We start from the raw sequence: 13,412 nt of genomic DNA, 5'->3' as shown, positions 1-13,412 counted from the left end.
TTATTCATATTTTCTATCTATATATATACACAAAATCTCAAATATAATCATTGTGTGAATATTAGTTGAATGCTATTTGCTAGTTGCTACATGTTTAATTGTTTACTTGATAACGTTTCGGAGAGGTCCAACATATTCCCTTGTATAGGGTTCTCATTAGTATGATCATACGACCGTCTTAGTAACCGGAGCCCGATTCTCTTGGCAAAGGTAAAACGACAACCTTAGTCATTGTAATCAATGCTCGATTCGCTTGGCAACGATTTCATTGGCACACACGATTTGGTTATATGCATGTTTGTTATGATTCGATTGATTATTATCACATGGTTGGTTTGCGCATTTATCATTTATCATTTATCAACTATATATATATATATGCTATTATTTAATGTTTCAAAATTGGTGATCATCTCACTCAACATGTGTTGTTGACAAACTCTATTTTCTACGCATATACAGGTTGCTTAGATTGAAGTATGGATATGTAGTCAAGACCATAGGTTATATTTAGGATAAACTTAAATTTAATTGATTGTATTTATTTAATTGAATTGTTTTGTTGTATTTGATTATTGTGTGTACATTTGAATTAAAATAATTAATTAGATATTGTCACATTTTATTTATGATAGTATCTTCGAGCTGTGAGCAATCGGATCACGCTCCGGCATTTCCGCCTTAGGTTGGGGTGTGACAGTAAGATACCTAATGGTCATTAAGGCATTTTAGGGAGGATACGATGGATTCTTGGATGCCAAATTGGTAAAAGTTAAAATGGGCTACACGAGAAATTATAAAGATGTAGGGAAAAAAAAAACATATGGAGACTTTCATGTGAAAACAAAATTGGTAGTGTGGTATGTTAGATTACTCAACAAAGTACAAGCCATGAGTGTTGAGTTTAAGGGTAATATTTGTGGCTAAGATTCTTTCAGACCTAAACACTAAAAGATCAAATATTCGAAAGTTCCTTGTTCGGATCAAATGTTTTGTTAATTGACATTTTTTGGTTTAATATCATGGTTATGTAACATGTGTATTCAATTTGTTTCTTAATTTGGTTGATTGTTATAAAGGATTTTATAATGTATACTTTCAAAAGGAAAATGAAATTATCCATGTGTATAGGTAATTTGTTTCTTGTATGTAAAACCAATTTACATTATTGCCAATTTCAATTATTTGTAATATGTGTATGATAATTTATTTACTTTTTTGCATTTAGGTGATTTACGAAATACACAGGTACAAATAAAATATTTGTTTATACATATTAAAATGATCAAAAATAACAGTAATAGTTTCCATATAAACTATGTAGGAAGTTTTACCATTCTACCCCTATATTTAATTAAATAAGAAAACGAAAAGAAAAAATATGATTAGCTGGATTAACTTCTCACACTTCTCGCAATAACTTGACTTATCTTCTAAACTTAAACACACACACACACACACACACACATATATATACACACACACACACTAGATTTTATCCCCCGTATTACGGGGGTTGTTTACATTATTCATTTTAATATTTATATATGTAACAATATTTGAATTCTAATTTTATTTACTATAAGAAAGTTATTGATTAATATACTTGAGGTTTGATGATAAAATGGTTTCACAAATAAATGATATGTTATAATCCGGTTTAAAAGTTATCTGGGTCTGGGTTTGGTGATACTCATTACCCGTTTATTTTCTTTATTATAAAATTGTTTCTTAATTATAAATAATATCTTTTTTTAAACAAAATAGGATATTAATTTTTAGTATATCCCTATTTTATAGGATTTTCATGTCAAATATTTGATGAGACTAATTTTTAATATAATGAAATGTTATAACCCGTTTAAGAGCTATTTGGGTTTGGTGAGACCTTTACCGTGAATTCAGGTCAAATGCGTAAGAAGCCTTCATTTACAAATAAAACAATCTAATGATTTGAGAGAATGGTTGTTTTACATTTTTGTTTTTTAATATTTATTTTTTGGATTTTAATTTTCTTTATTGTAAGAAAGTTAATAATATACTTAGGGTTTGATGATGAAAGGGTTTCATAAACAAATGATATGCTATAACCCGTTTAAAAGCTATCTGGATTTGGTGACCCATGACCCACTTATGTTTTTTTACTATATAATTGTTTATTAATTATAAATAATATCTTTTTCTTTTTAGATTAGATATTAAATTTTGGTATATTCCTGTTTTATAGGATTTTCATATCAAATATTTGATGAGACTAATTTTTAATATAATGAGATGTTATAACTCGTTTAAGAGCTCTCTGGTTTTGGTAAGACCCATACCCATGGATTTGGGTTAAATCAATGAGAGGCCTCCATTTAAAAATCAAACAATCTAGTGGCTTCCATAAAAGGGGGGAGCAACCATATCGCGACACGTAGGATTTTATGGGTTTCGTTTATATATGTTATAGATAGATAGATAGATATATTTGAGGTTCAGCCCAATCCCATGGTGATCTAAAAAACATCGAAGCACTGTATGGAGCTGATGCAAGCCCAAGCCCAAGTTATAGGAGTATAAGGTTATAATAGAGTTAGGGTTTTCATATTCTTATTCTTGTTCCTCTCAGCCGATTCCTCCCAGCAGCCATCCGGAATCCCCCATTGTGCGCTCATCTTCCTTCTACCTTTCTTTCCAAATCTCGTCCTTAATCTTCACTTTTTATTACTTGTTCATATGTCCTTAACTATATTGATTGATTGATTGTTTTTTGTTATCTTGGTTTAGTAGAAATTTCTGTTAATTTATTTTTCATTTTTTTAACCCAGGTTTCATCTCTACTTGTTTAGGGTTATTTGATTATTTAACAACTGTTTATAGATGTTTTTGCACTCTATACTCTAATTTGCAGTAATCTGTTTAGTCATTTTTTAACAATTTAATTTGGATTTGTTACCTAAGTAATCTCTTCTTATTAGTTGCATTGTATGTGTATGCGAAAGTATTTGAGTTGAAACTTATTACTAACCTTGAATCGTTATTCCTCGATGATTAGTTTGACCCTGCAAAATGTACACTTCAAGGAAGAAGATTCAGAAGGACAAGGATGTCGAACCCACCGAGTTCGAGGACTCCGTTGCTCAGGTATTTCTTACTTGCTGACCTGCGTTTTGCATTTTTTTTATTATGATGCTTGTATCGTTAAATCATAATGGTTTATGCAGGCGTTGTTTGATTTGGAAAACGCAAACCAAGACCTTAAGAGTGACTTGAAGGATCTTTACATTAACAGTGCTACGTGAGTGTCGCTTTTCTATTTGCACTTTTGTTTATTTGATTTTGCTTTCATGATTGTCACTGTTGTTCATTATTATTTTAATAACTTGTTTTAGGCAAATTGATGTCTCTGGAAACCGAAAGGCGGTGGTGATTCATGTTCCTTATAGATTAAGGAAAGCGTTCCGCAAGATTCACCTCAAGCTTGTCAGAGAGCTTGAGAAGAAGTTTAGCGGCAAGGTACACTTTATTGTTACGTAGCGGTGTTTGGTTGACTGGTCGAACCATTGGACCGTAACTAACCTATTTAACAGCTAAGTTAAACAGGTTGGCATGATTAAGCGTGCCAAACGGGTTTGAGGGTTGTAATAGAAATGCTAAACAGTCATAAGCTCTTTGGAGGGTAATCTTGACTAACGGTTTGATGTGTTTACTTGTTTAACCAAATGGGTAAATAGTCTATGTGGTGTGCATGGGTCAGTTATTGAGGTTTTGAAAACTGTCCCTTTTTTTGGGTTTCAGTATTTTTGGTTGTCATTTAAGCAAGGAATTACTGGGCTGAATAAATGGTTTAATATAAAGAGTTTGGGTCTAAATCTTTTTGTTAATTAATATTTAGTTAGTCATTTTACAATTGGGCTAAAATTTTTGAGTGTACTTATATATTGAACTCCTATAAATTTCTTAAACAGTAAAGTTAAACATTAACAATCCATAAATTTGGTTTGGCCCTTTGGTTAGAATTACACGCAAAAGCAAAAGATTACCGAAAGTTCAGTTTTTACGTAAATGTTGGTCATTTTGGTTCATTATTTGGTTACGGATCGGTTTTTTAAGTTGTTTGCACACGTAAGTTTATCCAGAACGTCTTGTTTATTTATACACATCAAGTTTGTTAGTTTCCCTATGTTATTTTTCAAAGTTTTTAAAAATGAGCAAAAATATAATGGCAGGATGTGGTTCTGATTGCAACGAGAAGGATGCTTCCGCCACCTAAAAAGGGTTCAGCTGTTCAGAGGCCACGTAACCGTACCCTGACGGCTGTCCATGATGCCATGCTGGAGGATATTGTGTACCCTGCTGAGATTGTTGGAAAGCGTGTCAGATACAGAGTTGACGGGTCCAAAATAATTAAGGTGATTTAATTAGTTTGGTTAAACTTTGATGTTTTTAATGGTTTGTTTTGTAATATTTGTTTATTGTTATGGTTTTGTTATAGATCTTCTTGGACCCAAAGGCAAGAAATGATACCGAGTACAAGCTGGAGACTTTTGGAGGAGTTTACAAGAAGCTCTGTGGGAAAGATGTCGTGTTTGAGTATCCGATAACCGAGGCTTAAATGATCTCTAGTTATTTAATTGTTTCAGTTTTGTTCTTGTCATTTGAAATGCTGCAACTCTGTGGTGCATTTTGATGTTTGACTTAAAGATGTTCAGATTGTGCTCAGGTTTTTGTTAAGTTTGGTTGTGGAACTTGCATTTTATGATCTTTTCTTGATTTCTTTTATCTTAATTATGCTGTTTATGCAACATATTCATGAAGCAATTTCTATATGTTACCCTTCCACAACATCTGAGTATATTGTTATTTTGTTTTTCTTATAAATAATACCATTTATAACTAATATATCTTTTCAGTTTGTGTACTTTTAACCTAATGTTGGTAATCGGGAGTTTTTAGGCTACTTTAAAATGTTGGTGGTATTCGAAAATTAGTGAAGCTTCTACTTATCAACTCTTTACAAATGTGATGAAGGCTGACTATTTATTTTAAACGCTGCTTATACAAATCACCTTATAGCATAATAAAATAAGTATCTAGATAATGGTATTAAGGGAAGGTGGACTAAGATTTATGGACAACGACAAACCGATCACAGGGTGTATGAAGATTTATTGATTATTAGTGGTGCAGGAAAGAAATAATTTTCTTTTCTAAAGAATAGGAAGGCGCTTAATCTCTCTATCTTCTCCTTCATTTAGGGTTCCCTTACCCGATTTTCTTTGCATTTAGAGGTGGTTGGAGTCTCGCATTAGCGCATTTTCTTTGCCAAACCTCCACCCCGATCACCCTAAGCATTTTTGCATACCTGGAGTCATTTCATCAAATTTTGACTTGTTTGAAAACTAACAAGGTACTATGTTTATTTGTTTAAAATTGCATGTATTTAAGACATCCATATCTATAATTTATCACCAAATAATTTGCTGTTCATGAGTGTGACTTTTAGAGACATGGCCGGCTATATTAATGCATTTTAATCATGTTGTTTTAGACTTATAGGTCGCTGTTTTAGAAAGTACTCTTCAAACAATTTACATGGTATCGGAACAGGTTCGAACCTGTGGACTGTGTTGGTGGGCTCATGTCGCTCTTCAGACTCGTCGAATGATCCACGGGAGCAATGAACTCTAGATGTAATGACAGTGTCGAGACACTTTTTTCACAAACTTTATTTGACTCATTTTTTTTGAGCAATAAACAACTATGCCAAATCCATAACCAATTAGATTAAAGTATGAACAAAATTCGATGATTTCGATCTACACATCAACACTTGCCTAATTTTTAAGGTAGTAAACAAAACATCAATGAATATCGGTTTTTGATTCTCTTGATATGTTGATGAATGCCTTGGTGATGGCATGAATGAGTATTCCAATTGGACAGAACAAGAGACAGAGAGAAACCGAATGCCGGGTCTCAATCTCGTTCTCCAACCCATCTTCATACACCTGCCTGTTTACAAAACAATTCAATTCGGGTTAGCATTTGGTACGAGCCATGGTCAAGTGGTAAACCAAGAAACATGACCTTGCGGCAAAGAGGTCAACAGCTAATAAGTGGATCCAAGCCGAGGCTAAAGTCATCTCGTTTGAAAACATTTTAGCTATTCCAGGAAGCTGCCAATAAACAAATCGTTTGTAATGTTATAAGTTATAACCATGTATATATGTTTATAGTGGATAAATCTAGGCAAAAGTTTTTCTTTTGCGAGAAAAAAGTACAACAAAATTAGTCATTCATCTTTTAAATTATATAAAAAAAAAGGTTGCAATGCAATGCTCATTCATCCCTTTAAACATTCGAAAAAAAAAACACAAAATTAGTTTTTATAAACCCTACACACATGTAGATTATGCGGATCATGTGTATGGATGTTTCCTACGCATATCTACACATGTGATAGTAAACGTCTGAAAGTGAAAAAAGAAGGTATGAACAAATTACTTTTAAGGTTTTTCTTTTTCTTTTTGTCTAAAACATGTAAAATGTAAATTTTTAAAAAAATTGAACCATTGTTAGAAAAAAGTTAAGACGATAAGGTTTGTTCTTTTGTTCTCGCAATAATTTAGTCTTTTGTAATGACATCTCCAAATGTGTGTATCATGATACATAGGGACATGTTCAATATAGAACCAGACCTCTGGAAGCCAGTATTTGCTTGCAAACATTAATCGGATTGTATCTGGTGTCCACGAGAGGTAAAGAAGGTATGAGTATAAAACCCCGAGTACGACATATGGTATGCTACTTCTCATGCACTTTTTAGTCTGCACCACATATGCATTGCTATTAGAATAACATTGTTGCAACAAACTTTGGTTCCATTAAGAAAATTTCTAACCGATAAGTTCTTCTCGATTAGAATAACCGTATTGAAACAAGGGGTGACATTCATGTTGGGTCGGTAGGTTTGATGAACCCAAACACCACCCATATATTTTTATTAAAAATAAATTAACCCTAGCCGATACATGTAAAATTGTGTATCCCATGTTGACCCTATAAAATATACTTTTTAAATTTTAATATTCTATTATTAACATGCTGATTTCTCTAATTAAACGGATTAAATAGGTCAACCCGAACACGACTCATTTAACTATACAGGATACCAAAACTGTATTATTCATGTTTCGTGACAGATTTCACCCCTAATTTCCAATATTTTGGAGCCAAAATGATTGACCCGATCGAACCAGACTGAATTAATTTACCAATTCGGCTCTCGGGGCTGCAACCATGAGGGTGTAGAACGGAAGAACAGCTGCAGTTCCTAACGTAAAAGCGTCTCCCGCTGATTGTGGACCTGTGAACCCTACACAAACCATAACTTAGTCACATTGCATTGAACAGATACCCGGTTAAAGTTTTACGTTTTCAAACTATAAAAATTACATGATGCGTGTAACCATATGCTCTTTCTATGCAGATTGAACCTTCTCGGGTTAGCTACAACAATGGCCCGTGATCCGCCCTTAAAACTCCAGCCACTTGTTACCTTGTATCCAATATGAACACCGTATAATTCAGAGTTCACTGCTTTTAGAGTGAATGTGGTTTTCGAGTGCTTAATCTGAAATAAAGGAAAACCTGTAATTAGGCCCGAGACAAAAATCAAAGGTAATGACATTTATATTGCAGTTTAAAACCCGTTATCATACAGCTATACTCCTACTACTGTAACAGAAATAACTGACACAACCGAACAGAAATAACCGAATTTACGATTTGGTTTCGGTTTCAGTTTTGCATGTACTGAACCAAACCTGTTGTTACCCAGAATTTTGTTATTGAATTGAGTGATAATATTTTTAAATTTTTAATGTTAGATAATTCATAAGAAACTAACTAAGGGTGTACAAAAATTGTAGAACTAAAAGTGTAATAATCAATTGATCATAAATTAACAAAAAAAATAGGCCTAAATGAAATATTCTTGGAAATTTTGCACTTCGGCCCAAAAATTGCGCAGATGAGAAAACTAAAAACGAAAACGAAAACCAAACTGTTTAAATCTGGCTCGGTTCGACTCAGCTCAATTACAGCACTACCAAACCGATTCGATTTATACTTGTTTTTATGAAGTTTGGTTTGAGTTTTAGACGAATGTTTGAATATATTATTGAACAGTCCAAGATTGTGCAGACCCCTTATCTAAGAACCTAAGTTGCTAAGAGATATTGAAACTGAAACATCAAAATTCAAAATAAGCAACTTAATTGGATAAATGAACACTAAACAAAGATAACTCATACCCAGATCATATAACAAAGAATGGATAAATGATGATATTTGAAAGAAACACATACCTTGAGTGCCAACTGATGGTGGCAAAGGCAAGAAGAGAAAGCCATAACAAAAGCAGAGAATATGAGAATGGAAATAAGTTAGTCTTCATCTAGATATATATTTATATATGATTAAAGAAAAAGGATTTTGGAAGTGGTAGTAGTGTGCAAGAAAGAGAAGGAAGTACAACTAAACTAAACTAATTATATGGATACAATACAAGAGAAGAGAGATGGACATTCATTCATCTCACCTATTTTTCTCCAAATAATCAGGAAATTAGGGCTACTCTTATATTAAAACAACGGAATTAGCATTTATACTATAATAAAAGTATTATATAATAACAATTATCATTCATTTAAGAAAGAGTATTTTTAATTCAAAGTTATAAAGACAAACAAACTTTAATTAATAAAAGTTAATGAAACAACGTAAGAATAAGAAAATCAACATTATCCTCCCTCCCACTATAGTTGGATTGGATGTTTCAGGTGGAGTCCAACTCTATCCATGTCATTTTCCATAAAAGTACCACTGCATTGACACATGTTCCATTTCTAGCCCTTGAGAGTTATATTTCATACACTAAAAGTCCTTTAACAACTTCAGGATGGTTTCTTTCTCTCAATTTTTATAATTTAACTAAAAATTTTTTTCTCTCTAAATTTTTATTCTCCTTTTAAAAGCTCTCCACATCTCTCTCTCTCTCTATTATTCAATTAATTTATGTTTTTTTTTTAATTATTTTCTCTATATTTAAAGATTCATCGTAGCATCTCTTAATTTTTTCCTATGTTATTAGGTATTTGTTTAATCATCTATATTTTCTTTAAATTTTAGAGGAATATAAGATAACGATTACATTGTAATCTTCATAAATGATCATATATATATATATATATATATGATGAAAACCTGTTTTGTGAGAATTTTTTTAAAGAATTTTATCTTTAATGGCCTTTTTAAGAAGGCTCACAAGCACCTTCTCTATTTCATGCTAATGCTTCCCCTCATTTCCATCATGGACTACCGACTACCTCATTCTTTCTTCTTCCACAAATCACAACTTTTTTTTTCTTTCTCCTCTCCTTCACACAAAACCTACACTGGCTTCTCACAAACTGCGCATGTCTCTCTATCCTTCTCACATATGTAATGTCTCTCTCTCTCTCTCTCCCACATTTGAATTCGTGAACCACCCATTCGAAAACATCAAAGTGTATGTATATATCCTTATAACTCTCAGGGTTAAATAAAAATATAATTCAAATAGGAGGCGAAAGTATGAAAGTTTTGTGAAACAAGACCCATGGTACATGTAAGCCACATTTGACGGTCCTAATTTGCTGGGTGGTGCACATGGGAAGTTGTCAACACCAATTACTCTTTCGGCCTTTTTTTTACTTTATTTTTAATCATAAATAATAATAACAAAAACCAATATTGTTTTCTAATAAAGTAATGTTAATATCCTTTGAATTTTTGTCTAACTTATCTTTCCTTACGATATAAATATTATCCATGCTAGAATCCTTTGCAAAATAAGTATTGTTTCATATATATAATTAAATTAAATAAGTAGTATATAGATCACATGATAGTTATATCGGTTATAGTTAACTGAGTTGAACGGTTAAGTCCAAACATGCAAAAGTGTTACTAGTTATGTGAATCCCGAATGAGCTAATACAGATGGGCAAAGAGTATGGTTGAGTTATACGATAATCACACGAGTTTATGAACTTTTATGCACGTTAAGAGTGGTATGTTTGTAACGAGCCCAGCCAAGGACCGCTCTAGCTCAACTAGAACTTCATACCGAGTTAACTCGGCTATTTAATCGAAACTAGAATCGAGCTGGAACCATAAACTTGAGTTTGACTCGATTAAAAGTCAAGCTGGCTCACTCACTCAATTTGGCTCGATCTTAAAACTTATTTTATAACTTATTCTTGCTAAAGGGCTAACTAAATTACACGTTTTTTTTTTTTCCAGAAAGTTACCTTGCTTTTATAGAAAAATGTTGGTCTATGCACTTTGTTTTTCCATCAATGTGACACAAAGTAACAATGAGTAATGCTTAAACTTTAAATAAAATTTAACTATTGTATGTTAACACTTGTAATTACTTAAATCGTTATATGTGAAATCACTTTTTTGTCCTCCTTATATATATATATATATATATATATATATATATATATAGGATCAAGATCATGTGAGAACTTTTTGGAAATTAGGAACTATGAGAACCATTTTGGACCACAATAAAACCCAAAAATAAAAAAAATCATAAAACAAAAAAAAACACAAAAATAAAAAAAGTAAAAAAAACCAAAGTTCTTATTTATCATCCTGGTTTCTAAAAAAAATGTAAAAAAAAATTCTCGGTTTAGCTAAATTATATATATACATATATGTATAATATGTACATATATGTACACACTTTTTTTCCTATACACATATGTATAATTTAAGGTAAATGATAATGTATATATGTGTACATTACATAACTAGAGATTAAATGAAAGTATACATATGTGTATAGGTTTAATACGAATTAAAAAGAAAAAAAAATCGGTTTTTTTATTATACATATATGTATAATATGTACGTATATGTACACATATGTTTTTTATACACATATGTATAATTTAAGGTAAATGATAATGTACATATGTGTATATTACGTAACTAGAGATTAAATGAAAGTATATATATGTGTATAGGTATAATACGAATTAAAAAGAAAAAAAAATCGGTTTTTTTTAATGAAACCGGAATGAAATATAAGAATTTTGGTTTTTTTACTTTTTTAAAATTTTCGGTTTTGTTTGTTTTATAATTTTTTAATATTTTTTAGAGGGTTTTTTTAGTGGTCCAAAATAGTTCTCAAAGTTCTCAATTTGCCAATGGTTCTCTTAGGATCCTTACCCTATATATATATATATATATATATATATATATATATATATATATATATATATAATATTAATGGCTAAGTATAAAATGAAAACTCACTTAAGTTTTGAAAACTCTAGAAACTCATTCTCAACCACATGTTTTTAATTAATGTTTAAATCTTGTGGTCCACAATTAAAGTGAATAAAAAATGTAAATATAAATATAACGTTTTCTCTCTCCTGAAAACATATATAAAAATTAGTAAAAAAATGTTATAAAATAGCAAAACATTTTTTTTGATGTTTCGATGTTTTGTATTAAATGTTACAATATATATCACATTTACAAAAAAAAAAAACGATGTTACATAGGGTTTTCGTGGGTTTTCACAACTCAAGTGCGTTTTCATTTTAACCTTAATTAATTAGATAACTTTATATATATTATTTAGCTATATTTTGTCATAATTTATATATAATAATAAAAATGTAAATATTATATATATATATATAGACAAAGTATAGAATGAAAACCCACTTGAGTTGTGAAAACCCTATGTAACATCGTTTTTTTGTTACATATAATATATGTTGTTACATTTAATACAAAACATCGAAAACATAAAAAAAAATGTTTTGCTATTTTTTTACATTTTTTACTAATTTTTATATATGTTTTCAGGAGAGAGAAAATGTAAATTAACTTTTACATTTTTTATTAACTTTAATCGTGGACCGCAAGATTTAATTTTAATTAAAAACATATGGTTGAGAATAAGTTTCTAGATTTTTCACAACTCAAGTGGGTTTTTATTCTAACCTAACCATATATATATATATATATATATGTGTGTGTGTGTGTGTGTGTGTGTGTGTGTGTGTGTGTGATCAGCATCATGTGAGAACTTTTTGATAATTGAGAACTATGAGAACCATTTTGGATCATAAAAAACCCAAAAATAAAAATAATCATAAAAAAAAACACAAAAATAAAAAAAGTAAAAAAACCGAAGTTTTTATTTATCATCTCAGCTTCTAAAAAAAAAATTCCCGGTTTAGTTAAATTATACATATATGTATAATATGTACGTATATGTACACATATGTTTTTTTATACACATATGTATAATTTAAGGTAAATGATAATGTACTATGTGTACATTATGTAACTAGAGATTAAATAAAATTATACGCATGTGTATAAGTATAATACAAATTAATTTTTTTTAATGAAACCGGAATGAAATATAAGAACTTTGATTTTTTTACTTTTTTAAAATTTTTGTTTTTTTTGTTTTATAATTTTTTAAATATTTTTTAGAGGTTTTTTTAGTGGTTCAAAATGGTTTTCAAAGCTCTCAATTTTATAAAGGGTTCTTTTAGGATCCTTACCCTATATATATAATACTAGAATAAAGTTATATAAATAACAAGTTTGCATACCTACTCGAGTTCGATAAATGAAGCCTGAATTCAAGCTTGTTTATTTCACGAATTCATTTTTAGATTCAAGCTCAAACTTGTTAAAGCTCGATCCCAGTCCGCTCTTTTAGCCATCCAATATCGAATAACTTACACCTTCTTGCTAGTTCGCACTCCTAGTTTTATGAATCTCTAGTTTGCATCTTTTATTTAGTTTAATTAATGTTTGCTATTTTGGGCAACTACACATAATGGGCCGGTTACCAAACCCATGTTAGGCATCGTTTTATGCTATTTAACCATTGTTGATTATAGTGCAATAGGATATTATCACCCGCAAGACAATTGTAGTAGTTCTTACCAAATATTTTTTGTTTTATTTCAATTTTGATTAGATCTAACATTGGTATCACAGCTTGATTTGAGAGCGACTGACACTGAACGGCCAAAAGTCTTAGACCGGGTCCAAAATTAAACGGGTTGACTCGTTACGGATAGGATAGTTTTGAAAGGTTAGGCTGGGTGTACCCTGTAAGGACAGACACAACTTTGTTGCAAATTTTTTGGTAAACACTTATGTTTTAGAAATCTTTGCATAAACATGTGCTGTCATTTAAATAACAAATACAATATAATATGTCAATACAAAACTAAAGCATAGCACGTGACACAAGACCTTCTTAGTGGTTCATCCATCGTGTCGGTTAGTCATAAGGTTATGACGATGACTACATCAAGGAGGTGAGACAA

General features: G+C 30.8%; 2 protein-coding genes across 2 annotated transcripts; one reads left to right on the top strand and one right to left on the bottom strand.

The window, feature by feature from the left end:
• Positions 1-2,622: 2,622 nt before the first annotated feature.
• Positions 2,623-4,755, top strand: LOC143598185 (small ribosomal subunit protein eS7-like). Its single transcript, XM_077076471.1, has 6 exons — positions 2,623-2,647; positions 3,038-3,126; positions 3,207-3,280; positions 3,375-3,498; positions 4,212-4,394; positions 4,478-4,755. The coding sequence occupies exons 2-6, from the start codon at positions 3,052-3,054 to the stop codon at positions 4,595-4,597; spliced, it is 576 nt and encodes a 191-aa protein (XP_076932586.1). The 5' UTR covers positions 2,623-2,647; positions 3,038-3,051; the 3' UTR covers positions 4,598-4,755.
• Positions 4,756-5,753: 998 nt separating this feature from the next.
• Positions 5,754-7,675, bottom strand: LOC143598184 (protein ABA DEFICIENT 4, chloroplastic-like). Its single transcript, XM_077076470.1, has 5 exons — positions 7,441-7,675; positions 7,260-7,360; positions 6,684-6,812; positions 6,073-6,161; positions 5,754-5,997 (listed from the first exon to the last, which is right to left on the bottom strand). Exons 1-5 carry the CDS (start codon positions 7,673-7,675, stop codon positions 5,847-5,849), a joined length of 705 nt encoding a protein of 234 aa, XP_076932585.1. The 3' UTR covers positions 5,754-5,846.
• Between the last annotated feature and the right edge of the window lie 5,737 nt (positions 7,676-13,412).

Source organism: Bidens hawaiensis, unplaced genomic scaffold (assembly GCF_021521415.1).
Source record: "Bidens hawaiensis isolate Kalapana, Puna unplaced genomic scaffold, B.hawaiensis_p1.1 tig00049766_1, whole genome shotgun sequence".
Taxonomy (NCBI): domain Eukaryota; kingdom Viridiplantae; phylum Streptophyta; class Magnoliopsida; order Asterales; family Asteraceae; genus Bidens; species Bidens hawaiensis.
The sequence above is the reverse complement of the archived record's forward strand: the minus strand, read 5'-3'. Positions and strand labels throughout refer to the sequence as shown.

What these genes read in the sequence shown, in the direction of transcription:
- LOC143598185 (XM_077076471.1), top strand. Translation starts at nt 3,052, where the DNA reads ATGTACACTTCAAGGAAGAAGATTCAGAAGGACAAGGATGTCGAACCC. An exon ending in CTTTACATTAACAGTGCTAC is followed by an intron (nt 3,281 to 3,374) that starts GTGAGTGTCGCT and finishes AACTTGTTTTAG; the next exon opens with GCAAATTGATGTCTCTGGAA. An exon ending in ACGGGTCCAAAATAATTAAG is followed by an intron (nt 4,395 to 4,477) that starts GTGATTTAATTA and finishes GTTTTGTTATAG; the next exon opens with ATCTTCTTGGACCCAAAGGC.
- LOC143598184 (XM_077076470.1), bottom strand. Translation starts at nt 7,675, where the DNA reads ATGTCATTACCTTTGATTTTTGTCTCGGGCCTAATTACAGGTTTTCCT. An exon ending in GCAAATACTGGCTTCCAGAG is followed by an intron (nt 6,162 to 6,683) that starts GTCTGGTTCTAT and finishes GTTTATTGGCAG; the next exon opens with CTTCCTGGAATAGCTAAAAT. An exon ending in GTTGACCTCTTTGCCGCAAG is followed by an intron (nt 5,998 to 6,072) that starts GTCATGTTTCTT and finishes TTTTGTAAACAG; the next exon opens with GCAGGTGTATGAAGATGGGT.